Source organism: Acomys russatus, chromosome 17 (genome assembly GCF_903995435.1).
Source record: "Acomys russatus chromosome 17, mAcoRus1.1, whole genome shotgun sequence".
Taxonomy (NCBI): Eukaryota; Metazoa; Chordata; class Mammalia; order Rodentia; family Muridae; genus Acomys; species Acomys russatus.
The window spans coordinates 62,499,192-62,526,868 of record NC_067153.1 but is presented as its reverse complement, the minus strand read 5'-3'; the positions used below and the strand labels follow the sequence as shown (position 1 = coordinate 62,526,868).

General features: G+C 52.6%; 1 protein-coding gene across 1 annotated transcript; it reads left to right on the top strand.

Moving 5' to 3' along the window:
* The first annotated feature begins 664 nt into the window (after window positions 1–664).
* Bin2 (bridging integrator 2) lies at window positions 665–24,237 on the top strand. The gene is made up of 10 exons (XM_051160364.1): window positions 665–829; window positions 8,483–8,563; window positions 15,643–15,697; window positions 15,972–16,066; window positions 16,443–16,538; window positions 18,626–18,733; window positions 19,249–19,334; window positions 20,890–20,965; window positions 21,653–21,735; window positions 23,313–24,237. Exons 1-10 carry the CDS (start codon window positions 674–676, stop codon window positions 24,148–24,150), a joined length of 1,674 nt encoding a protein of 557 aa, XP_051016321.1. The 5' UTR covers window positions 665–673; the 3' UTR covers window positions 24,151–24,237.
* The last annotated feature ends 3,440 nt before the right edge of the window (window positions 24,238–27,677 follow it).

Below are 27,677 nucleotides of genomic sequence, written 5' to 3'. Positions count from 1 at the left end.
ACGCCCAGCCTCCAAGCTGATCTTAAGCACGTGTGTGCACCAAAGTCCACCCTGAACAATGCCTTCTCAGCCAATTTCTTCAGAACAGCCTAGCTGCCCTCCCATTTCCAGGTGCCTCCAAGGACCCCAGCCTGTTGCCCAGAGAAGTACTTGAACTCCACTATAGTGGGGGCCCAGTGGTCCTCCCAGGGAGCTGGACAGTGATGGGGTCCCAGTGGTCGTCTCAGTGGTCCTCCCGGGGAGCTGGACAGTGATGGAGTCCCAGTGGTCCTCCCGGGGGCCTGGACAGCGATGGGGCCCCAGTGGCCCTCCCAGGGATGCCGGACAGTGATGGGGTCCCAGTGGTCCTCCCGGGGAGCCGGACAGCGATGGGGCCCCAGTGGTCCTCCCAGGGAGCTGGACAGTGATGGGGCCCCAGTGATCCTCCCAGGGATGCCGGACAGTGATGGGGCTCCAGTGATCCTCCCGGGGACGCCGGACAGTAATGGGGCCCTAGCAGTCCTCCCGGGGATGCCGGATAGTGATGGGGCCCCAGTGGTCCTCCGGGGGAGCCGGACAGCGATGGGGTCCCAGTAGGTCCTCGCAAGGTGGCGTTGAGGTGATCCATGCCCACCAACCCCCGGCAGGAGAGAGGCCGGGTGTGAAGGCCCGCCCTCTGGGCCTGACGCAAGGCATGCTGGGAGGCCGCACTTCCTGTCAGGGGCTTCTAGAAACCACAGGGCTGGGCAGCGCCCCGGCAGCCGGCAGGATGGCAGAGGGCAAGGCCAGCGGGGCCGCGGGCCTCTTCGCCAAGCAGATGCAGAAGAAGTTCAGCAGGGCCCAGGAGAAGGTAGGCATCCTGGCCTCACCAGGGAACCCGGGCCTGGGCCGAGCTGGAAGGGTCCTGCTGCCCCAGACCCGAGCGGGGAGTGGGTGTCCACGGGCAGGGGCCGATGTGTGAGAGAAGGAGCCGCTGAGGAGACAGCTGTTTCCCAGGAGCCTTCTGCAGCTCCCAGCCTGACCCAGAAAAGGCGACAGGATTGGTGGCGGTCAACTCTGCCGCAGATTTTTGTCCTAGCAGTAAAGCAGGGGTGGCGGCGGCTCACAGGTGATGAACTAATTGGCGGGTACTCGTCCCCCCGAAGTGAGTGACAGTGGCCGTGGGAATCCACTGAGGACTAGAATAATCTACACAGGTCCCCACACCTGGGTGTTGTTTGAACTGGGGGGAGCTCATGTCGTCGTAGGCTATATACTGACTTCAAGCCTGAGCTCCGAGAATCTGTCGTGGGGTGAGGGGGAGCTGATGTGCACGGAAGCCAGCCCCTGCTTCTCAGACCTTTTCTCCTGCCTTGATGGAGATTGAAGGCCGCTGTTTACCCTTCCTTAAACTGCCAATTTGCCAATCGATCCAGATTATGCAGGCAGCTGGGCGTGGTGCCACAGACCTTTAATCCGGCCTCTGGGAGGCAGAGGCAGGCTGATCTCTGTGAGTTTAAGGTCAGCCTGGTCCACACAGTGACTTCCACTACCCAACATAGAAAGACCCTGTCTCGAAAAACTGGGGGGGGGGGGGGGAGGAAAGAAAGAGGTGATGGGGCGCTGTTCGTATCATTTATTGGTTTTCGAGATAGGGTCTTCCCTTGTAGCCTGGGTTGGTCTTGAATTCAAGATGGTCATCGTCCTGCTGGGATCATAGGTGTGAGCCGCCGTTCTCAGCACTCTTGCTTTTTTTTTTGAAACGGAGTTTCTTGTACCCCCCCCCCAACCTCACTATGGTCTTGAACTTCTGTTCTCTGTGACCCCAGCCCACCCCGCCCCATCTCTGGGCTGCAGGCATGCACCGTCACAGCTCTTGCCGCCAGGGCTTGAACCTGAGCTTCTCGTGGGCAAACCGAACGGGCGGCACCTTCTGAAGGCACTTTGGTTTTTGGTTTGTTTTTTTTTTTATCCGCTCAGGGCGTCTCTGCTGAGCCGCCATCTGCCAACACTCCAGCAGAAACAGCAGGCAGCGTAAGCTAAAAGAAAGGTGCTCCTGGACTTGGGAGCAGGTGAATAAATAACACACTTAACAATGGCAGGGTGTGTGTTACCTTCCGAGGTTGGCGCAGTGGCCACTGGACGAGACAGAGAGCAAGCTGCCCTCCCACCTGGGGCTGCCAAGGAGAGCCGATGGGACCTAGACGCAGTTCTTGGTGTTAACCAGCCACAGTGGAAGAGAGGGATGCTACAGCCACCTGTCTTTTGGGGCCATGTGAAAGGCAGGAGGAAAATAAAAAGGCTGGCCTTCGTTACTTCACTTACCGTAACTTTGCCTCTCTGGAAGCTAGCTAGACATCTGGTAGATTCCAAGTAGACGGCTGATAGGTCTGAGCGTGGTGCTTGTGGGAAGGTCTAGCTATAAGCAGGGGCACGGGGAGCTCACCTAGAGGAAGCTACACTGTGGTTGAAGAACCATATGGTACAACAACCCAAACTTGGTCGATTAAGGGTAGGCTCGGTGTTAGGGCACTTACCTAGTGCCCTACGAATCCTGGGTACCACAAAAGAGGGGAAAAATGTAAATTAAAGCCCAGCTATATCAGTTGCTTTTTTTGCCTGTCTTCCTCTGACCTGTTGTCAACAGGATGCCCTTGGGCTTAGAGCTCTTTGTCTCTTTTAAACTGGGGCTCCGAAATCTTTCTCTGTTCTTAGCTTCAGGTCTCTCATCTATAAAATGAGAAGGTTGATATTTTATACGAAACTTCTGTCTACTAAACCAGGTTGAAAGCGGGAGGGGACTGTGAACTTGAGAGTCAAGTACTCCCTGGGGCAGAACCGGTCACACAGGTAGCTTGTTGCTCTCCCTCTCCTGGACCCCGAACAACGAACAATGGAGGGAGAGAGGCTCCATACTCAAAGCCGCCCCGAGGTATTTTTACATTAGTGCTGAAGCAGGGTAGGCCACCCCTGAGCCGGGGACTTAGCGCATTCAGGGCTGCCCAGGCAGGCGCTGGCCTGGACTTAGCGCGTTCAGGGCTGCCCAGGCAGACACTGGCCTTGGATTTAGCGCGTTCAGGGCTGCCCAGGCAGGCGCTGGCCTGGACTTAGCGTGTTCAGGGCTGCCCAGGCAGGCGCTGGGTGGATAGGAGAGCTGGAGGCCTTGAGTCTTGGGAAGTTACCGAGAGCCAGATAAAGAGCGAGTTCCAGCAAAGAAGAGCTTATGGGCTGGTGAGCGGCTCAGACACTAAAGGCCCTTGCTGCTGAGTGTGATGGCCAGTGTCCTCCCCGCCTCAACCTTTCTCCTCTTATCACATTCTAGCATCTGTGCAGGAGTGTGTGTGTGTGTGTGTGTGTGTGTGTGTGTGTGTGTGTGTGTGTGTGTCCTTGCAGAGCCTCTCTGTGAAGGAGCTGTGTGTGTGTGTGTCTGTGTCCCTGCAGAGCTCCTCTGTGAAGGAGCTCTGTGTGTGTGTGTGTGTGTGTGTGTGTGTCCGTGTCCCTGCAGAGCTCCTCTGTGAAGGAGCTCTGTGTGTGTGTGTGTGTGTGTGTGTCCTCGTGTCCCTGCAGAGCCCCTCTGTGAAGGAGCTGTATGTGTGTGTGTGTGTGTCCCTGCAGAGCCCCCTGTGAAGGAGCTCTGTGTGTGTATATGTGTGTGTGTCCGTGTCCCTGCAGAGCTCCTCTCTCTGTGAAGGCGCTAGCTGCAGAGGAAACCCTTTACCTCGGCTCATCGGCCTCTGAAGGGGAAGAGGACTGCTGCCAGTTAAACACAATAGGACTAAAACGTCCTCCTGCTTCTGTCTTCCGGTTCCCAGCGAGTGCAGCGTGAGCCGCGTTTTTACAGAATGATACATCCTCACATTCAATCAACTGTTTCCCTAGCTGTGGTCTCTCTGTGGCAGACTGCTCAGTTCTCCCCTGAGCAAGGGCATTTTAGAAAAACAGCCCTACGTTGCTCTCTTCCCTGTTAACGTTCATTCATCTTATATGCCCAAGAGTTTAATTTGTCAAATATTTGCAATAGATTCTTTTGTTCCGGGGCCGAGCGGGACCCAGAGGGACCTGGAGATGAATAAGAGGAGCTCTTGTCTGCCGGAAGTGGAGAGCTGCTGTTTGCCTAAGATACGCACATCTGTGGGAACTCAGGGCGGAGGGCGCCTGGGAGATTTTCTATTCCTGGCTGAGTTTGAAATGGGAACTGTGGACGGTCAGCAGTTCCTCCAGTAAGTGTGAGAGCGCTTCCAGCTGAGGAAGGTTACCGAGGGCGTGGCCTGAGCCTGTAGGTCACTTTAGGCCGCAAAGTGAGAAATTCAGCGCAAAGTGAGAAATTCAGCGGGAGCAAGAGTGGTGGAAAAACCACCTGCAGCTGTCAGGGGGAGCCTCCAGCGAGTGGGCCTGCAGGAGTGTGCGGGGCTGTCAGGGGGAGCAGGGGGAGTTTTTAAAGGTGTATCACTCCCACTCTACTCTGTAGAATAGTTAAAAGGGTAAATTGGTCAACCCTGGAGCATGTCCACCCACGTTCAGGAAGTGTCACCATCTTGTTGCATGCACTTGCTTTTGTTCTCCAAGTATCTGAAGTGTAGCTTATCAGCAGCCAGGCCAGGCTAATTAGGGAAGAATTCTCAGGACAGGACTTTAGGGATTAGTATTGTGAGCGTTCGTTAAGAGTTGACCAAAATGTAGAATTTCGTGTAGCACAGACCTGAAATCCCAGTTCTCCATAAACTGACACTGGAGGACCACTGTAACTTTGAGGCTAGCCTGGGCTATGTCTCAAACACTCAAGCAGACACACGTACACATTTCTCCTTTCAGCAGCATCTGTTGCACATGTGCCCACCTATTCCTTCCGGGGTCTGAGAACAGCTGCAGGATGGTTTCCGAACCTACAGGGACACCGGTTGCTATGGCAGCAAGACATTTTTGGGCCCAGAGAGATGATAAATATTCCCAGGTTATCTCTTTGACCCTCCCAGTTAGGAAATGGTTGGTGGTGGGCTATGGCTGCACCGCCCTGAGCCACATCTTCACTGGGTCTTGTAAGCTAAGCAGGGCCGTTCTAGGCAGAGCCCACACAGCCGGTGATGCCCCACAGCCTTGGCCTTTGTCCTCTGTGTTGACTCAAAACTCAGTTTTGTCTTTCCACCCTCACCTAAGAAACATTAAGGGCACCGGAAGGGAGGGGTAGCAAAAGGGAAGTAAGAAGCGTTCTTAGTACCACAAACAAGGTGGCTTTGCAACTTTCTGGGGAAGATCTGTGTTGTTGGGTGGGGGGAGGGTGGAGTCGGGGAGGATGGGGGACCACAGGCCTAGGGAGTGGTAGGGAGTAAGGGGGACTTAGGGACCAACGGGGACAGACCTGCTGAAGGAAGAAGCACCTGCCATTTATAAGCAGGAAGCAAAACTAGACGCAGTTTAAGGCGGGCGTGGTGACACACGCCTGTAATCCCAGCACTCTGGAGGCAGAGGCAGGTGGATCTCTGTGAGTTCAAGGCCAGCCTGCTCTACATAGTGAGTTCTGGGACAGCCAGAGCCACGTAGTGAAACCCTGTCTCAAGAAGATAAAAACACTAGACACAGTTAGCAGGCAGCTAGAGAAAGCAGTTTACAAACAGTCTCTTTTAATCCCTCAGTGGCTTTAAGACAGAAATACCTTTCACTGTGTAGCCCTAGGCAGAAATATCTTAGAGCCAGTCAGCAGGAAGGTCAAGGTGTGAGTTACTGTGTCGATACAAAAGCCTTGATCTTAATCACCACAGAGAGCTTCAGACACGGACCCATTCCTCTCTCCAGGCGACTGCAGATGCTGTCCACACAGAGCCTCCACACTCACACGCACCATACACACACACACACACACACACACACACACACACACACACACACACACACGCACATACTCACGTACCCTACAGGCCCAGGCACACTAGTGTGTGACTCATATTCTTTCATAAGGAGATTCCACTCCCCCAAGACACACTGAAGCGGCTGAGGCCCTAATTTGCTCACTGGCTTATTGGTCAGGACGCCGCTCTTCGCTCTCTTTATACTGTCCCAGCCCAGCAAAACCCCGCCCCCAGGCCCCCCCCCCTGCACCAACCCCGCCCCCAGGCCCCGCCCCTGCACCAACCCCGCCCCCAGGCCCCGCCCCTGCACCAACCCAGAAGTTCCACCTTCCTATTAGAGTGACTAAGTGGCCTCTTGCTAGATTCTGAGCTATGATGAAAGGGATGGAAGTTTAGAAGGAAACAGAGACAGCTGAGTCCAGAGTAAGATAAAAGTGGGAAAGTGTGCACGTGCCAAAGTGGCAAGCACTTAGGAGTGAGCGGGGCCGTAGACAGAGATTAGTGTGGGAAGAGTATGGCGTGTGAGCTGGTGTCATTCATTCATTCATTCATTCATTCACTTACTCTTGTTTTATACTTGCACAGCAGACAAAGTAGAGAAGTCACTAGGATGTTCCAGAAAGGGAATGAAGTCTGTTACAGTTAATAGTGGGAATGCTGGGGCTGGAGAGGTGGCTCAGCGGTTAAGAGCACTGATTGCTCTTCCAAAGGTCCTGAGTTCAATTCCCAGCAACCACATGGTGGCTCACAACCATCTATAATGTGATCTGATGCCCTTTTCAGCACTGTATGCATAATAATAAATAAATATTTTTTAAAAATAGTGGGAATGTCCGAAACAAAACAAAATAAAGCTATAGAGGAGTATGGCAAGCTGAACCCTGAGGAAGGGCCGAGTCCGTAGGGCCTGCCTGCTTAGAGTGACCTAAGGGGAACTCTTGCAGAGAACACACCATGGGTGGCCAAGAAAAGGGGCCGGTGAGCGGAGAACTGTTAGAGCAACTAAGGCAGCAGGCTTGGGGAGAAACAGTAAGTGCCCAGCCTGAGGCTGTGAGAATGAAACCAAAGGATAGGGTGGTTTCGGAGGGGTGGGGTGAGGAGGGGGAGGAGGGAGAGGAGAGATGGGGTGAGGAGGAGAGGAGGGGTGAGGAGGGGGAAGACGGATAAGGGGAGGAGGGGGAGGAGGGGTGAGGTGAAGAGGGAGAGGAGGGATGAGGAGGGAGAGGAGGGGCAATGTGAGGAGGGAGAGGCAGAAGACCCTACCTTGGGCCTAGGGAATTGACGGTGCCTTCTTCCAAGATGGGCTCTTCAGTAGAAGGTTTGGTCTATCTAGCTAACGATGTGTGTGTGTGTGTGTGTGTGTGTGTGCGCGCGCGCGCGTGTGTGTGTGTGTGCACGCGCGCGCGCGTGCTGCATCACACATGCGAGGGCAGAGGACAACTTTTGGGAGTCAGTTCCCTCCTTCACCGTGTGGGCTCCAGGATCCAGCTCAGACCGTCCTCAGGCTTGACGGCAAGTGCCTTTACCCACCACGCTTTCCACCAGCCCCCCAACTCCTTTCTCACTTCCCCAGGTGTGAGGCCCCTCTGAAGCAAAGACTGGGTCTTCCCTGGGCTTGGCATCAGCGCTGACCCTGGTCATGGCTCCCACTCTGGTTTATTAGCTGATGGAAAGTGGACATGGGTCCCACTCGCTTCACCTGGGCCTGGAGCACAGTGCATCAGAGTCCCTCAAGGCTTCCCACGAGGCCCTCATGACAGGAGGCCTTGCTCATGTCACTACGGAGAGGAGCCTGTGGCCATGGGTGGAAGGGGAATCTTCGTAAAAACCAGTCTTCACGGCTCCAGCTTTACCTTAAAGCCATGCACATTTTCTCAGGAATCATGTTTTAGTCCAGTGCCTTCTATTCCCCCTTAAAAATCACTTTAAGAGCTGGGTGGTGGGCTGGAGAGATGGCTCAGCGGTTAAGAACACTGACTGCTCTTTCAGAGGTCCTGGGTTCAATACCCACCAACCATGTGGTGGCTCACAACCATCTATGATGTGATCTGATGCCCTCTTCTGGCCTGCAGGTGTACATGCAGGCAGAACATTGTATGCATAATAATAAAAAAAATCTAAAATTAAAAGAAAAGCTGGATGATGGTGCACACCTTTAATCCCATCATCAGGGAGGCAGAGGCAGGTGGGTCTCTGAGTTCAGGGCCAGCCTGGTCTACAAAGTGAGTTCCAGGACAGCCAAGGCTACACAGAGAAAACAAAAGCAAACAAACCAAAAATCCATTTAAGACTGGAGACGCAAAAACAAAAAAAAAAAAAAAAAAAAAAAGGCCGGAAGCGCAGTTCAGTGGGAGAGTGTGTGTCTAGGCTGTAGAAGGTTCTGGGTTCAACCTAGCACCAAACCAAACAGAAAAAAACACATTCTTCAAATAGTGAGATTCCAGAGAGGGAGCTGTAGGGAGGGGGAAGGGAGAGAGGGGAGGAGAGGCTGTGGATGAGAGCATACAGCCAGAGCCACCAGCACCTACCTACCCCTCAGGAGCCCAGTGTGAGAAGAAGCTCGCGCTGTGTTGCCTTTCTGACTCTGCTGAGCTGATGGGAGCCTGGACCTTTAATCCCACGCAAGATCAGCAGATCAGAGACTTAGCTGTAATCACGCACCTTTCTGTCTTTTATCCTAGGTTCTGCAGAAACTGGGGAAAACTGTAGAAACCAAAGATGAGCGGTTTGAACAAAGTGCCAGCAACTTCTACCAACAACAGGTAGTCCTGAGGGTCCAGGGGGCGGAATGAAGGGCGGAGGATTCTGGACCAGGCGCCATGTTTTCAGCTGCTGCTTGTCTTTTTCTCAGAGAAGCAAAAGTGTTCACTCAGCCTCTATGCTGCTGTTGCCCTGCCCAGTGCACACCACCCTCAGTGCCCGCCACCCTCAGTGCACGCCACCCTCAGGGCACGCCACCCTCAGTGCCCGCCACCCTCAGTGCCCGCCACCCTCAGGGCCCGCCACCCTCAGGGCACGCCACCCTCAGGGCACGCCACCCTCAGTGCCCGCCACCCTCAGGGCACGCCACCCTCGGTGCACGCCACCCTCGGTGCTCGCCACCCTCGGTGCTCGCCACCCTCAGTGCTCACCACCCTCAGTGCTCACCACCCTTAGTGCACACCGGCTGCTCTTCTCTCTGTACTGTAGTGTTAGGTTAGGGAGATCCTGGTGGTAGGCCAGGTGGCCAGTGTTACCTCGGCACAGAGGCTGCTGAGGTCCTTTACAGTATACATGTTAGGTATGTAACCCAGCATCTCATTGCAGCGTAGTCCAGCACTGCCAAGCATCAGGTCTAATGTCACAGGCCAGAAGCACAAGGCTACGAGCCCATTCCAGGCACTGGCGGCCATCTTGCGGCCCCTACCCCATCTGCTTCCATGCAGAGCTGCTCACAACTACAAGCCATAAAGTACATCCAGGAAAAAAAGGGGAAACAGTGGTCACTCATGCTTATAATCCAAGCCCGGGGAGGGTGAAACAGGAAGGTCACAAGTTCAAGACCAGCCCAAGATACAAAAAAACAAAAACAAACAAAACTAAAGCTGGAGAGATGGTTCAACAGGCACTGTGTCTACCCTAACAACCCGGATTCAGCCCCGGAGACCACAGGGTGGAGGCAGAAAAGTAATGCCCGTAAGTTGCCCTTTGACCTCCATGTTTTCCTAGGCTCTGCCCTGCCCACATGTACACACACACACACAGACACACACACACACACACACACACACATAAAATAGAGAAAAAAGAAAATGATTGGTAAAACAATAGTGATCTGTAAGCTATATTCAGTCTTGTTTCATATCCTACAATTGTGATACCTGTGTGTGAAAGACCTAATCATACTCATTACAATTAAGTGTGGAGTTTCTAAAAAGATCATCTTAGCGTTGTTTCTTCTCGGGGTTGGACTGGGATAAATTCTTACTTATTTGACCCTGGTGGCCTGGTACTTACTGTACCCCAGGCTGGGTTCTCTGGAGAGCACCCAGTGCTCTTAACGGCTGGGCTGTTTCTCCAGTCCCCCTTACTTAGCTCGTCCACAGCCCCCTCCAGTCTCCCTTTGGCCTCGGCTTTGTTGTTGTTTTTGTCTCATTTTGGTTTTTGAGACTAAGTTTCTTTCCGTAGTCCTGGATGTCCTGGAACTCTCTTTGTAGACCAGGCTGGCCTGGAACTCAGAGATCCCCTGCCTGTGCCTCCTAGATGCTGGGACTAAAGGCGTGCGCCACCACACCCAGCTTTTTGCTGACTGTTGAATGTGTTCTGGCGTCTGTATTTTCTGTAGATGTACAGATGTAGAGGCTTGGTAAGATTTTGGATTTCTTTTTTGTTTGGTGGTAATAATATTCATAGGCGTCATTAAATTCTGCCATCAGGAGTCACATCACGTCTGCCTGACCCCTTTCACATGTGACGTGAACAGCCTGAGTCATCACTGGCAGAGGAGTCGGCTCCTTATTTCTCAACATTTAAAGTGTATTCTTTGACAATTTCTACCCATATGTAATGCGTTTGGATCTTTGACAGTCTCCCACACATATGTAATGCGTTTGGATCTTTGACAGTCTCCCACACATATGTAATGTGTTTGGATCTGTGACAGTCTCCCACACATATGTAATGCGTTTGGATCTTTGACAGTCTCCCACACATATGTAATGCGTTTGGATCTTTGACAGTCTCCCACACATATGTAATGTGTTTGGATCTTTGACAGTCTCCCACACATATGTAATGCGTTTGGATCTGTGACAGTCTCCCACACATATGTAATGCGTTTGGATCTGTGACAGTCTCCCACACATATGTAATGTGTTTGGATCTGTGACAGTCTCCCACACATATGTAATGCGTTTGGATCTTTGACAGTCTCCCACACATATGTAATGCGTTTGGATCTTTGACAGTCTCCCACACATATGTAATGCGTTTGGATCTTTGACAGTCTCCCACACATATGTAATGCGTTTGGATCTTTGACAGTCTCCCACACATATGTAATGCGTTTGGATCTGTGACAGTCTCCCACACATATGTAATGCGTTTGGATCTTTGACAGTCTCCCACACATATGTAATGTGTTTGGATCTGTGACAGTCTCCCACACATATGTAATGTGTTTGGATCTTTGACAGTCTCCCACACATATGTAATGCGTTTGGATCTGTGACAGTCTCCCACACATATGTTATGTGTTTGGATCTTTGACAGTCTCCCACATATATGTAATGTGTTTGGATCTTTGACAGTCTCCCACACATATGTGATGTGTTTGGATCATTTTCATCCCTCCCCTATTCTTTCAACTCCCTACCAGCTGTCACTGAGCTGCCCAGCTTGGTTTAAGGCCATGCCACTCTCCGGGCTTCCTGAGTGGTCTCCATAGTTTTGTTTTAGAGACAGTATCTCATGAAGCCCATGCTGGCCTTGAACACACTGTATAGCTGAGGATAGCCCTGCTGGCCTTGAACACACTGTATAGCTGAGGGTAGCCTTGGCTGTCTGATCTATGGCTTTAAGCTCCCAGACCCTGGGATCACATGTGTGTACCACCACGTGAGCATGGTGCTGGGCTCATGCCGCGGGCTTCCTGCACACTAGGCAGGCACTCCACATGCCATCTCTAAGTCTTGTTTCTGTGACACACTCCTTGCCTTGCTATGTCCTCTCTTCACGAGATGAGGTGTTTTCCTCGTGAAGCTCCTGTGGTCCTGTCAGCGCTTGCTCAGGGTTGGCTGTGCATCTTCTGTTGTTCTCTGCTGAGTCTGGAAGGCCCCGACTAGACCTCCTCCACCCTCCATGTCCCCGACTAGACTTCCTCCACCCTCTTGTGTCCCCGACTGGACCTCCTCCAACCTCCATGTCCCCAACTGGACCTCCTCCACCCTTTGTGTCCCCGACTGGGACCTCCTCCACCCTCTGTGACCCTGACTGGGACCTCCTCCACCCTCCGTGTCCCGACTGGGACCTCCTCTGGGCCTCAGTTGTGCATATGGACTTCCACAGAGGCGGTTCATTAGCTGAGGGTGGGGCTGTTTGTGGATGGGGAGGGAAGAGCTCACTCTTTATGGCAGAGCTTCTGAGGGGAGGAGTGATGAAAGCGGCAGATGCAGAGGTGGAAATGGAGGGACTGGAGCCAGACAGTGGAGTAACTTGCGAGTTGAGCATAGACCCGAGACAGCCGGCCAGACGAGTGAAAGCCTGACTGTGGGAGTCTTGTCTGCCTGGAAAGAAGGTCTGGGGTGAACTAGCCTAGGATCTCAGGGGAGGTTGGACAGGTCTGAGAAATGAAGTGGTACCCAGTCCACCTCCGCCACCATCACTGTTTCCATGTCGGCCCCCACACTTTATCTCAAAAGAACAAGGTATACAGGAGGCACATGGGGCACATGGGGCTGGAGAGATGCTCGTGTGAAGAGTGAGTGCTGCTCCAGGTGAGCACCCGGGCTCTGTGTCCAGCCTGGGTGTCCGATGCCCTGGAGCTGAAGCTCATAAGCTGTGGGCTGGACTCAGGTCCTCTGCAAGAGCAATGCATGCGCTTAGCCTACAACCTGAGCGTCTCCTTGGCCCAGTGTAACAGTTCTCACTATTCATGGTTTTGTGCCAGTTTTCAAGATGCAGTGGAAAGTTAAGTCCATACCATTTTCTTTTAAGAAAGAATATTAAGTCCTCATTAATTTTTAAAGCTTCCTTTCTCATTTATTTTTTAAAAGATTTTATTTATTTTTATGTATACAGTGCTCCATTTGCATGTACCCCTGCAGGCCAGAAGACGGCAGATCACATATAGATGGTTGTGAGCCACCCTGTGGTTGCTAGGAATTGAACTCAGAACCTCTGGAAGAGCAGCCAGTACTCTTAACCTTTGAGCCATCTCTCCAGCCCAATCTTCATTACTTTTAAAATGATCTCACGTTTACTTCCATGTATGCATGTCTGTGAGCATGCACAAGCATGTGCAGGTGCCCAGGGCAAATGTTAGATTTCTGGAGTTGCAGTTACGGGTGGGCGTGCTGGGAATTGAACTCTGGTCCTCTGCAAGACCAGCAACTGCTCTTAAATATTGAGCTCTCTCTCCAGCCCTCTTACTAATTTATATAACGTGAAAGACTCTTTCAAAGTCCTTAAAGTCTTGGATATTGGGCTGGCAAGATGGCTGTGTGGGGAAGGGGCTTGCTGCCAAGCTCAGTGATGTGAGTTCAAGCTCCAGAACCCACATGGCAGGGGAACCAGCTTCTGCAGTCGACCTCTGACCTCCTATGCACATGGTTATTAGATGGTTTCTTTTTTTTTTTTTTCTTCCTTTATCTTGTTTGGGGGGGGGGGCGAGTGAGGAGGGTTTGAGACAGAGTCGCTCTGTGTAATACCCTGGCTGTCCCAGACTCACTCTGTAGACTAGGCTGGCCTGGAACTCATAGTGATCCACCTGCCTCTGCCTCCCGAGTTCTGGGATTAAAGGCATGCACCACCACGCCTGGCTTCTTCCTTTATCTTTTAACTTTAAGGTTCAGCAGTCTTTCTAGTAATAAGCAAGTATTTCCAGGTATACTACATAGCGCCTTTCAGGTTTCAAATCCTCTGTTCCTAAGCTGGTCTGTTCTGACCCGTGAACTGGCCTGCAGCACACCTTCCAATTGGGCCACACCTTAGTCCTCTCCACACTCCTGAAGCCAGGCTCCCAAAATGTCAACAGCTGACCTTTCACTTCCTCTCCACCCTGATCCTAGAGTTCACCCACACAGAAGAGAAGAGAGTGGGGGAGGGGCTGTAAACAGCGCCAGGAGGACCAGTTGGGACCTAAGGAAGGCAGCTTTGGGACAGGAGTGTGAGGTTTTGTCCTCAAATTGGTGTGGAGAAACCCTAGGCTGGCAAAATGGCTGACTGGGCGCGGCTAGGCAGGCTGGACACCCAGAGGTCAGTTCTCAGAACCCATGGTTAGAAAAGCAAATCTGGGTGTAGTGGCTCACACCTCTATCCGAGCACTCAGGGTAGAGTGGGGGGTGGAGGGGTGGACACAGGAGAATCAGCTGGAAGCTAGCATGAGTATACAGTGGGGCCAAAATACTAAGAAACCTCGCCTCAACAAAGCGGAAGGAGAGAACCAACTCCCAGGAAGTATTCTCTGATCCCCACATGTGTGACATGGCACATGTGTGCCCACACTCACACACACAGCTCATACACACTCACACACACACATAATTTTTGTAAAACTTCCTGGGACTGGAGTGGTGGCTCAGCAGTTGCTTCTTGCTGCACTTGCAGTGGCCTCTCACAACCATCTCTCACGTCAGTAACAGGATCCAACACCATCTTCTGGCATCTTTGGACAGACAGTTACACATACATACAGGCAAGCTGAACACTACTACACATAAAATTGATTTTAAAGATCTCCTGCACAGATACAGAAGGCAGCCTGTAACAGGAGTCTCTGTTTCCTGGAGCCACTTGAGAAGCAGAGAAAAGGGCTGGAGAGATGGTTCAGTGGTTAAGAGTGTGTACCACCCTTCCAGAGGACCTGAGTTCAATTCCTAGCACCCACAGTTGTTGGCTCACTGCCTCCTGTAACTAGCTCTAGGTAGACCCAGCTCCTCTGGCCTCTTTGGGCACCTGCACTCAAGTTTGCAGACATGGGGAGAGAGGAGGGGTCAGGGTTTCTCTGTGTAGCCTTGAGAGTCTTAGACTCGCTTTGTAGACAAAGCTGGCCTTGAATTCACAGAGATCCACCTGCCTCTGCTTCCCGAGTGTTGGGATTAAAGGCATGCGCCACCACAACCGGCCCCAGACAGACTACTAAACTAAAGCGGAGTCTCTAAAAGAGAAGAGGAAGAGAATATCCACCACTTAGGAAGCTGAGGCAGGAGCATTGTTGCAGGTTCAAGGCAGCCACAAAGCAGAGGCTAGAAACAGACGTCAGAACTGCAGATCATTCGTCAGGTTAGATCTGACTCTGACTTCCTTCTTTGCCTCCCCTTTTCAAGAAAGACACAGAGGGGCTAGAGAAATGGCTCAGTGGTTAAGAGCACTGGCTGCTCTTCCAGAGGTCCAGGGTTCAATTCCCAGCAAACACATGGTGGCTCACAACCATCTATAATGAGATCTGGTGCCCTCTTCTGGCCTGCAGGTGTACATGCAGGCAGAACACTGTAAACATGATAATAAGTACATAAATCTTAAAGAAAGAAAGGAAGGAAGGAAGGAACAGAAGCCAGGTGTGGTGTCACACGCCTTTAATCCCAGAGGCAGGCAGATCGCTGTGAGTTCGAGGCCAGCCTGGTCTACAGAGTGAGTCCAGGATAGTCAAGACTACACAGAGAAACCCTGTCTTAAAAAATGAAAAGAGAGAGATGAGACACCAGGAGAGAAGTGGGGAGAGGGAGAGAGTCAGACACAGGAGCAAAGGTAGAAACAGTGATGGACAAGAGACGTGGCCGATGGGTTGATTGTCCTGGAAAGCAGATCCACTGCAGACCCCCTGGAGCAGGAGCAGGCGACGGTGGGGGGGGGGCAGATGGGAAGACTGCGGGGGCAGGGGTACGGAAGGAGCATGTGACAAAAGACTGCGGGGGAGGCAGGAAATGTCTGTGTGAAGGTCTAGAGAAGACAGGGGCCTGGTGTGCAGGTGGCAGCGAAGGCCACGACGGCCTCATTCCAGGCTCCTGTGCAGAGGGATGGAGTGTGCCCAAGAGACAGCCTGCAGCCTGTTGGCAGAAGGAGGGCAGCCCTGGTCACGGGAAGCTGCTGCGGGGCTGCCCTCAGATGGCGTCCGTTGGTTACTGAGGCGGCTTTTCCTTTCCAGGCAGAAGGCTACAAGCTGTACAAGGATCTGAAGAACTTCCTGAGCGCAGTCAAAGGTGTGTGTTCAGCCTGGAAGGCCGCAGGGACACTCACACAGGGACTAGGCAGGCTGAGGCAGCCAGAGCAGCCAGACCCAGGCCTCTCACTGCTCAGTTTGCTCTTAACCCTTGAACTCTGTGGGCCTCAGCGTGACTTCCTATCTCAGCTTCTCTTAGCAAGACCCCATCCTTCTGCTCTGCCTTGTTGCCTGTGTGATGATGTCATCGGTGCCTTGTGATGATGTCGTCAGCTTCTGAAGCCCCTGGTGGTGACTGGGTTCTCTCCTTGCAGTGATGCATGAGAGCTCAAAGAGAATGTCAGAGACCCTGCGGGAGGTCTACAGCAGCGACTGGGATGGGCACGAGGAGCTGAAGGCCATCGTGGGGGTAAGGGCAGCTCGGGCCTGACAGCGCCTAGGCTGCGCCCCCACCTCCCCTCTGCTGAGCTGCTCTGTCCTGGAACACAGGGAGACAGGCCAGCTCACGCTCCGCTCGGAGCCGCAGGCGCTAAGCAATAGGAAGCAATTGCAACTGAGTACCCTCTTCCCTCCCGTGAGAGCACAGACACACCTCCTTGGAAGATGGGGTGGCTACCTGTTCCCTCGCTCACATGCTTTGTGCACCCCCACGTGCAGTTTCCTGGAGCAGAGCCCATCTCCCGTCTTGAGAATCTGACATGATCTGCTAACTCCAGCGCAGGGGACACACTCTCTGTGGAGGGTTGTTGAGCGGCCTCTCACCACCCTCTGCCTGGGTCCCACAGAACAATGACCTCCTTTGGGAAGACTACGAAGAGAAACTGGCCGACCAGGCTCTGAGGACCATGGAAAACTATGTGGCCCAGTTCAGTGAGATTAAGGTAACTTGGTCTGTGGGGGAAGTGGGGGGAGACAGACTAGTTAGAAGCACAGTGGACAGTGCACACTAGTTAGAAGCACAGTGGACAGTGCACACTAGTTAGAAGCACAGTACAAGCTGGGCATTGATGGCGCACGCCTTTAATCCCAGCACTTGGGAGGCCGAGGCAGGCGGATCTCTGTGATTTCGAGGCCAGCCTGGTCTACAAAGAGAGTCTAGGACAGCCAAGGCTACTCATAGAGACCCAGTCTTGAAAAAATCAAAAAGAAAAAAAGAAAAAAAAAGAAAGAAAGAAAAGAAAAAACAGAAAAAGCACAGTACAGTCCACTCTGATTACAAATACAGTACAGTCCATGCTAGTTAGAAGCACATGGGGTTGAAATTGTAAGAAGCATCTGAGCCCACGGTTAGATGTGAAGTCTGGAGAGAGTTATGTGACAGTCGGTGACAGGTGATGAGCGATGTGTTCACACTTAAATTTCAGTGAATTACGCCCTGAACTCTGTTGATGGTGAACCAGATCCAACCAGGTCAAGGCATCCATCCCTTTTTTACTTTAAGGTTTATTTTATTCTGTTCATGTGTGTGTGTGTGTGTGCGCGCGCGCACACCACAGAGCAACAGTGTAGGTAGGTCAGAGGATAGCTTTTGGGAGTCAGCTCTCTTGTCTACCACATTGTCTCAGTGAGGTGACCTAGGCTGTCAGGTGGTGCTAACGCAGATACAGAGGAAGCTAACAGAAGCTTCCAAACGTACGTCAGTGACGTACTCAAGCTTCCCAACATAAGATGAGAACTCTACTCTGAGAGGTAGTTTTCTGTTCTGTGTCCAAGCAGAAGTTGAACTACATTTCTGGTGTTTGCTTTTTTTGAAGGTAGGGTCTTGCTGTGTAGCTATCTTAGTCAGGGTCACTGTTGCTGTGGTGAAACACAGTGACCAAAGCAACCTGGGGAGGAAAGAGTTTACCCAGCTCACACTTCCAAATCGCTGTTCATCATGCAAAGAAGTCAGGACAGGAACTCACAGGGCAGGAACCTGGAGGCAGGAGCTGAGGCAGAGGCCACGGAGGCTGCTGCTCACTGGCTAGCTCTCATCATGGCTTGCTCAGCCTGCCTTCTTGTAGAAGCCAGGCCCACTGGCTCGGGCATGGCCCCACCCACAGCTGATTAGGTCCTCCATCAGTCACTAATTGAGAAAATGCTCTACAGCCAGATCTGCTGGGGGCGTTTCCTTATTTGTAGTTCCTCCTTTGAGGTGACCCCAGATTGTATCAAGTTGACCTCAAATTAGCCAACACAGTAGCCAGGCTGGCCTCAAACTCACAGAGATCCGCCTGCCTCTGCCTCCCTGAGTGCTGGGATCACAGACGTGCTCCTCCTCCTCCCTTTTAAGGATTCACTTATTTTATTTGTGTGTGTCTGTGTCTGTGTCTGAGTGTGTGCATGTACATGCAGCGGTCAGATATCCCAGATGTCACAGAACCGGAGTTAGAGGTGGCTGTGGCCCCTGATGCGGGTGCTGGGAACTAAACCCAGGTCCTCATGGCGGAGGCCCTCATGGCGGAGCCACTCCACGCAACTGAAACAGGGCTGAGGAAGCTGTAGGAGACCGTCAGGAAGATGTCTTCATGTTCTGACAGGCGAGACGGGTGGTGGGAGATTTGCTCTCCCCAGCACAGCGGCTGTGATGAACCAAACTCTCCCTGCTTGTAACAACTTACGTTTTCTGTGCTTGGAGCTCTTAGAGTGCGTTGTGCTCAGCATCTGGTCTTTAATGCTGTGTGAGGCTCAAAAGGAGGCGTCCCCTCCTCTCCAGGCCACAAGGCTAGTGTGCGGCAGATAGAGGACTGAGGCCCAGGGTCCTGACTTTGAGTTTAGTGGGTAACAGTTTGTTTTGTAGGAATGTGAATCCTAATGAGGTTTCTCTGCCTGAGAACCCTGTTTCCCTGCGGTCACGAGGGACCCTGGGGCACCACAGCTTAAGTCAGTGGTGGCACCGAGAACCTGGTTTCCTTGCTTGGTCCTCTTACACATCCTGGCAGCTGGAAAGTGAGTCACATCTTCATCCTTTCTCATCACCCCGGGCCAGGAGAGAATCGCCAAGCGGGGCCGGAAACTGGTAGACTATGATAGCGCCCGACACCACCTGGAGGCCGTGCAGAGTGCGAAGAAGAAAGATGAGGCCAAGACTGCCAAGGTAAAAACACAGGAACCCTGCCTTCCCCGCCCCTGCCCCCCACACCCCACCCCTGCCCCCCCACCCCGCCCCTGCCCTCCCCACCCTGGCCCTCCCTGCCTCTGCCTTCCCCACCCCTGACCCCCACACCCCACCCCTGCCCCCCCACCCCACCCCTGCTCTCCCCACCCTGGCCCTCCCTGCCTCTGCCCTCCCCACCCCTGCCCCCCCACCCCACCCCTGCTCTCCCCACCCCTGCCCTCCCCACCCCGGCCTCCCCACCCCGGCCTTCCCTGCCTCTGCCCTCCCCTCCCCTGCTCTCCCCACCCCTGCTCTCCCTGCCCCTGATGGTGGCCCATAGCTGGGCCAAGGTGAGTGCAGGGTACTGGATTCCTGCAATGTGTTTTCTTTCCCTGGTACTATAAGGGCTGTCAGTCTGCAGCTGAGGAGGACATGGGGCTGGGCAGAGAGAGGAGAGGCAGCCGGCGCGGGGTGGGGGTGAGGGAGCAGCCTCCAGTCCCTTGTTCATCATCTAGGCAGAAGACGACTTCAGCAAGGCCCAGGCTGTGTTTGAAGATCTGAACCAGGAACTTCTAGAGGAGCTGCCTGTCCTCTATAACAGGTAATGACTGACGTTCAAGTCGGGGCCAGCAGAGTGCAAGCCACCTGACGGCCCAGGTGCAGCAGCTCGTGGAGAGAGCCTGGTCCGTGGGCTGTGGGCCCAGCCCTGCGCTAGTTTGCCTGTGATAAGGCAAGCATCCTCGTCTCTCTACACTTGTGACACAGATAACCATCCTTGCCCCACCAGCTTTTCTGGGTTTGAGGACAAGGTGTTTGTTGGGTAGGAGAGATCTTGCCTGGTAAAGTGCATTGTCATCACAAGGCAGGGATGTGCTTCGTTATACAAGTGCATATTGTTTTAAACCAGCAGGGTGTGTAAGCATCCAGGTTTCATAGCCCGTGGGAGGGTGATCTGCACTAAGGTGCCAGCGCCTCACGGTGGACAAAGCGTGTTTAGATTTAACAGTGGACTGAATCGTCTCTCCTGTCTTCTCTTCATTGCACCAAGCATGCTCTCGTGGGGTTGCAGTAGGAGTCTGATATTGCTTACGCCCTTTCTTTGAGTCAGAGGCTAGCTATGTAGCCCAGGCTGGCCTTAAACTTTTGATCCTCCCGTTTAGATCTTGGATCTCCCAAGAACCAGGATGCTAAGCTGTTATGATACAGTTTTTTAATTGACTGTACTTATGTGTCTCCAAATTTGAACAGTGGACACACAGTTTTTTTCAATGTGTTATGGGTAGCCAACCAGAAATGACCACTCAGAGGTAGTTTCTAGCCAATTGAAAGCCTTTATTCCAGCTTGCTTGGACCACACCCAAGCATTTATGGAACCGGGAGTCCAGAGTATGGGGTTTTAAAGGCAGAAACCACATCTGGAATCCTGTTGAGCAGGTGCTGAGGATGGGGGTTTGTAGAAGCAAACAGTTTAACAGAAGCCAAGAGAAGCAGTTAGCTGCAGGGACTCACACATACAGGCTGAGATAGGCTAGGGCATCCTGACCTCTGGTCCTAGACTAGAGTTGGGTTATTCTCCATCTAGTTAAACCTGAAATGGCCTCAGCAAGAAGCAAGATGGAGGAACCTCTGTACCATCTTTCCCTGCCATAGATATAAACTTTCCCAATTCACTTATTGGAGAATTCTGTTGAGACATACATGCACACAGAAGTCATGTATGACTGAGAGAGAAAGGATGACTGCTGGTTGTAATACTTAGAATATTTTATATTTATAATAAATTATAATATAATATTTTTATAGCTCTTTTTTAAAGTCTGCAAAGCAGCTTCTACATTAACACCTCAAATGCCAAAAACAAAAACAAAAAACAACCCAGGGTGTCTCTGTATAGTTCTGGCTGGTTTTAAACTCATGGAGCTCCGCCTGCCTCGGCCTCCCAAGTTCTGGCTTGTGCCACCGCACCCTGTCAGGTAACTCTTTGAAACTAGAGTCAGGGTAAACTTCGGTGCCCTCACCTTTCTGCACCCCTGGCCCGGCTGTCCTGAGTCAGATTCTAGAGCACGGCCGTCCAGGAGGCCGGTGCCTCTCTGGTGCTCAGCAGAGGCCGCTCGGCTCCCAGCCGCTCTAACCTGTGCTTGTCTGTTTCCTCGTAGTCGTATTGGCTGTTACGTGACTGTCTTCCAAAACATTTCCAACTTGAGAGATGTGTTCTACAGGGAGATGAGCAAGGTGAGAGCAGCCCAGTTGCGACTCCTCGGGCCTCTCTAGGAAATCCAGCATAGGCCCTCATTTACATGGTGTCTTTAGATGCTCAGGGTGGGAACAGTTTGGCTTTTATCAAATGACAGCCCTTGCCTGATGGTGCTGCATGCTGTTAAAATGCACATGTATGTGCACTAGCAGAGGTTCCTCTCCATGTCCCCTAACTGCCTGAGCTGAGGCATCTACACTCACGCTCCAGCATGAATAAGGTTGGGCCTATGGCAGGGAGCAGACAGAGGGCAGAGGTCGGGACAGGTACCACAGAGCAGGGCTTTTCTGTTGTGACATTACAGGATTCTCTGCTGGTTCCATGTGGTATTCATGGCAGCCATAGACCCCTCCCCACAGTTCACTGCTAACTTAGGGTTTGCTTGGCTAATATTAACATTAGTTTTCATATCCTGGGTCACCTGAGAAAAGGGAAGCCCTCAAGTCAAACCTGCCCTGAGAAAGACCCTGCCTTGAGAAAGCTGCCCTCAGGGCACAGTGAGTCATGGAGGAAGGGAGTTGGGTGGAGCTAGAGGGGGCAGGGGAGTTGGGGGGCTGGTTCAGTCATGGTAGGACCAGGAGGTTTTGACTGGGAAGGCTGACAGGGAGGGAGTGGCCTTGGCTCTCATTCGCCAGCCTCGCTCTCTTCCTTCTTCCTGGCTACAGCTGAACCACAGTCTCTACGAAGTGATGACCAAGCTGGAGAAGCAGCATTCCCACAAGGTCTTTGTGGTGAAAGGCCTGTCAAGGTGAGCCACCCAGACCGCTGCCCTTGTGCCTGTGGGCGCACGAGCATCTGCACCCTCAAGGCCTTGTCTCCTGCTCTTGGCCCTGTGTAATCTTGTACCCAGCAGCACGCTCAGGAGACCAGCTGTGGTAATCAGGCCCAGCGGACACTCTGGCACTGGGAGCCTAAGCCAGGCCACACAGCAATGCACAGAAGATTTCAGAGAGAGACCCTGTCATGGGGTAAAGGGGTGGAAAGAGAAGGATTACAATAAACATGGCTGGGGTATCCCGTGCCCCCGTGAGGAGCGCTCCTCACTGCTCCCACCCCACAGAGGCCACCACCGTCCCCTGCCCGCCACTCACTGCTCCCACCCCACAGAGGCCACCACCGTCCCCTGCCCGCCCCTCACTGCTCCCACCCCACAGAGGCCACCACCGTGCCCTGCCCGCTCCTCACTGCTCTCTCTTTCTCTGCTTGTCTTACTTTTAGTTCACACAATGATTCTCAAGCACGAGATTTTTGTTATTTTACATATTTTTTGTGTTTTAAATTTTGTATTGCATTTACCTGGTGTGTGTGAGAGAGAGATGGGGTGGCGGGAGGGGGGGCGCTGATAGGGGAGAGAATATAGAGGTACACGTGGAGGTCAAAGGACAACTTATGGAAATTAGTCCTCTCTTTCTACCCTGTGAGGCCCGAGACCAGCCCGGGTCTTCAGGTGGTTTGTCAGCAAGAGCCTTTAGCCTCAGGGCCGTCGCGCCAGCCCTGTATTTTAGAACTTTACATAAATGGATTTATACCACCTGTATTTTTCCGTGGTTTTGAAATGGGGCTCTCACACGTTGCCCAGAGTGGTCTTGCAGCAGTCCTCCGCACTGCGCTCTTGGGGCCAAGACCTCAGCATAACCTCTTGTGTCCTTCGTGTTCTTTGAGCTATTTACCCTGTTCATGTCACTGGCTTTGCTCTCCCAGTTGTCACTGGTGCCGCTGTGCGCGTGATCATGGTGTCTCACCTGTCCTGCTAACAGCCATTTGTGTGACTTTCCAGTTTTTTGCTATTGTGATAAACGCATACGTTTCTCCCTGTGACTATGCCAAGAGTTTCTTTAGCAACGAAGACTCCTTTAGAGGCACATTTTCTTTTGTTACAAAAGCTCCGTTTTTCTTTCCTCCAGCACTGAAAGCCAAAGTTCTCTGTCCCTTGTCCCCAAACTTACTGTCAACTGCTCTGATGCCCCAGGGTGCCACAGGGATTTCAGCTCTTTTCTAGCGTTAAGCTTTCTAAGCTCTCACTGACTACATCGCTCAAACAACCCCCGCCCCCCAGGGTGGGAACCAAGTGTCACTGTGCCTCCTCCCACCCCCACCTCGGGCTTCCTGATCCAGTCTCTTTCCTTACATACATACTTGTGGTGCAGATGAAATTTTTGGTGCTTCTAACTCCACTTTTAACGTGCTCACCTGACAGCTGTGCCCGCTCTCTAATACGGCTGTAAACTGCTCTCTTCTGCATGGACGACAGTTATTGTGGCCATTTGGGTGGCAGCTGGCACCCAGCATGTGACCGTCCTGACCCAAGTGTCCTTCCTTCCCCAGCGGCAGCAGGCGCTCCCTAGTCATCTCTGCCCCAGTTCGAGCCTCCACAGCCTCCAGCCCCGTGGCCTCACCTACCAGCCCTGTGACCTCACCTACCAGCCCTGTGGCCTCACCTACCAGCCCCTCAGCTCTGTCTGTGACCAGTGAGAGTGAGTCTTTCTCAGCAACTGGGGAAGAGCTGACCTCTGACGCGGCAGGAGAGGACAGCTGTGGGAGCAGAGAGTCCTTAAAAGATGAGGAGGTGGAGGAAGAAGAGCAGTCTGAAACAAGCTCTTCAGATGAGGAAGAACCAGGACCAGCCTGCAATGGCCCCACACTGGCCCCACCCTCTACTGCAGCTGAGGTCACATCCCAGGAGGAAGCTGCCCTGTGCTCCCCAGCTCCATCCCTGGGCCGAGGTCAGACAGAGCCGTCGCCCCCAGAAGTGGTCCTCCGCACCCGCACCTCCAGTGAAGGAGCAGAGCAGACCAAGAAAGAAGCCTCTACCCAGAGGCTGTCAGCACCGCCTAGCAGGCCTCCGCCACCCAAAGCCCCTCCGAGCCCCCGGCTGGCCTCAGGCAGTGGGCCCTGCAGCCCTCCAACCTCTGCAGAGGGTTCACCAAGCCGCCCCAAAGCCCCCTTGGAAGCTTCCAATCCTGACCCAGAGAAGCCGTTGAGGACGCCTGAGGCCAGAGAAAAGGAAGGCGCTGGCAGCCTGGGCCCAGAAGAGCCATGTGCGCCTGCGGCTGTGAGTGACACCCAGGCAAGTGAGGGTCTGGTCGGGCCTTTTTCTGTTTGGTTTGGTTTGGCTTTTTATCTCATTTTGTTTTGGGGAGGCAGGGTGTCTCTCTCTATGTAGTTTGGTGTTCTGGAGCTTGCTGTATAGATCGGGAAGGCCTGGAACTCACAGGGATCTGCCGACCTCTCCTCCAGGGTGCCGGGATTAAACACCCACACCGTGGAGCCCAGCCTTATAAGACACTTGCTTAAGCATGCGGTTTAAAGAAACAGGGGCACTCAGACAGTTAAGGACACCCCAGAACACAGGTGTGGGCTTCTCTGAAAGATTAGCTTTTTGTTTGTTTTATGTTTTAGTTTTTTATGACAAACTTGCCTCATAGCACTGGCTGGCATAGAGCTCTGGAACTCACTGTGTAGACCCGGCAGCGTCCAAATGCCCAGTGTGCCGCCCTACAGGTGTGCACCCCCATTCTCAGTTCTCCGTCTTCACCTTTAAAAAAAGGATTCTTTACCCACTGTGCGTGTTAGTATGTGTTGGTGCGTGTGTCATACTCGCTGTGCATGTGAACTGCGTTGGTGCACATGTGTCATTATTGTGCATGTGAACTGCGTTGGTGCACATGTGTCATACTCGCTGTGCATGTGAACTGCGTTGGTGCACATGTGTCATTATTGTGCATGTGAACTGTGTTGGTGCACATGTGTCATTATTGTACATGTGAACTGTGTTGGTGCGTGTGTCATACTCGCTGTGCATGTGGACTGCGTTGGTGCACATGTGTCATACTCGCTGTGCATGTGGACTGCGTTGGTGCACATGTGTCATACTCGCTGTGCATGTGAACTGTTGGTGCACAGGTGTCATACTCGCTGTGCATGTGAACTGTTGGTGCACAGGTGTCACATTGATTGTGCATGTGGACTGTGTTGGTGCGTGTGTCATACTCGCTGTGCATGTGGACTGCGTTGGTGCACATGTGTCATACTCGCTGTGCATGTGAACTGCGTTGGTGCACATGTGTCATACTCGCTGTGCATGTGAACTGTTGGTGCACAGGTGTCACATTGATTGTGCATGTGGACTGTGTTGGTGCGTGTGTGTCATACTCGCTGTGCATGTGAACTGCGTTGGTGCACATGTGTCATACTCACTGTGCATGTGAACTGCGTTGGTGCACATGTGTCATTATTGTACATGTGAACTGTGTTGGTGCACATGTGTCATACTCGCTGTGCATGTGAACTGCGTTGGTGCACATGTGTCATTATTGTGCATGTGGACTGTGTTGGTGCACATGTGTCATACTCGCTGTGCATGTGAACTGCGTTGGTGCACATGTGTCATTATTGTACATGTGAACTGTGTTGGTGCGTGTGTCATATCTATTGTGCATGTGAACTGTGTTGGTGCACATGTGTCACACTCGTTGTGCATGTGAACTGCGTTGGTGCACATGTGTCATTATTGTACATGTGAACTGTGTTGGTGCGTGTGTCATATCTATTGTGCATGTGAACTGTGTTGGTGCACATGTGTCATATTCACTGTGCATGTGAACTGTGTTGGTGCGTGTGTCATATCTATTGTGCATGTGAACTGTGTTGGTGCACATGTGTCACATTCATTGTGCATGTGAATTGTGTCGGCGCACATGTGTCGGCACACATGTGTCATGGCTTGGATGTGAGGTCAGAGAACAGCTCTGTGGAATCGTCCTCTCCTCCACTGTGTGGCTTCTGGGGTTTGAACCCTGGTCGGCAGGGTTGGCAGCAGGTGCCTCTGCTCACTGAGCCATCTTGAAGCGCCCCCACCCCTGACACTGGGCCTCACGTAGCCCACCCGGCCTCAGTCTTGCTGTGTAGCCCAGGACTGTGTAGCCCAGGACGACCTTGAGCTCCTTCCTGCCTGAGCTTGCCAGTCGTGGGATGGGAGGCTTGCGTCACCATCCCCACTGTCCTCAGTGGGGGCAGGACACAGTGTGCAGTCTGTCATCTAGACCATGGCAAGAACCAAAGAAAATTGGCATCAGGTTGTCCAGACGGATCGACCTTGATGACCTTAAGCAGGAATTTACAGGACTTAAAAAGAAGAGGTGTGGCCTTGTGGTTCTTTGAAACAGAGCCTGCAACTCACTATGCAGAGCAGGCTGGCCTTGAGTCTGCAGCAGTCTTCCTGCCTCTGCCTTCTACATTCTGTGACTACAGGCAGGTGCCACCACACCTGGTAGGGACAGCCTGGGAAGGTGAGGGTTCGGGAAGGAAAGGCTGAGACGCTGACTCACTGTTAGGTTATGGAAATCAAGATATGTTCTATTAAATGTATTGGGGTTTTTTCAATTCATGTTTAAATTTTTTTGTGTGTTTTGCTTGCACATATGTATGTGCACCGTTAGTGTGTGCGCCTGGTACCAGAGAGGGCATTGTGTCCTGGAGCAGATGGTTGTGAGCTACCGTGTGGACACTGGGAGTCAAAGTTAGGTCCTTTGGAAGAGCAGCCAGTGCTCTTAACTACTGAGCACGCGCTCGCTCTCTCTCTCTCTCTCTCTCTCTCTCTCTCTCTCTCTCTCTCTCTCCAGGCCATATTCAAATCATATGCAAAGCATATGATAATGAGGAGAGACCTGGGCTGACAGATTGGCCAGCAAGTAAAGTACTTGCTACAAAAGCTTCAGTTTAATTCCTGGGACCCACTGTGGAAGAGAACTGACTCCCTAAAGTCATTCCCTGACAAGGCACATGTGTGCTCTACACACACACACACACACGCACGCGCGCGCGCGCATGCACACAGACACACAGAGCATGCATACACACAAACCTCACGGCAAGATGACTGACCGGACAGCACCGGGATTTACTCCCTGCCACAGTCACAGTCAAGCCCCTGCTTGGTGACTCTTCTAGAAAACGGGTTAAGGCAGTGACAGCAGCAGCCTGGGGCCTAGCTGAGTTAGATGCCTGGCATACGTAAGCCCTGGGTTCGATACCTGCCACTCCATTAACCAGGCGTGTGGCACAGGCCTATAATCGCACACTACAGAGGCAGAGCAGTGGGATCAGAAATTCCAGGTCATCCTTAGCTCTGTGGAAGTTAACGCCACTCTGGCGCCATGAGGCCCTGTCTGACAGGCCAGGGCTGGAGCAGGTAGTCCATCTCAGCAACTGAAAGCGCTTGCTGTGTAACCCTGAGTCTACAGTTCAAGCGCCTCTCCACATGGCAAGCTGCGCATCGATGGTGTCTGCACCCCAGCTCCAGGGGACAGAGAAATGGGGGGGTGAGGTCACTGGGGCTTCCACCAAACCCAAAATCTGTGCAGTCTCTCTCGAAGACTAGTCATAGGTCGATAGAGAAAGGCTTCTGAAACTCTCTCCCTCTTTTCTTAAAGAGTTGTTTATTATTATGTATACAGTGCTCTGCGTGCATGTACACCTGCAGGCCAGCAGAGGGCATCAGATCTCACTGTAGATGGCTGTGAGCCACCATGTGGTTGCTAGGAATTGAACTCAGGACCTGTGGATGAGCAGCCAGTGCCCTTAACTTCTCCAGCCCCCTGAAACTCTCTTGATCTACACACACACACACACACACACACACACACCACACACATATGCATGCACACACACACACACACAGACACACACACA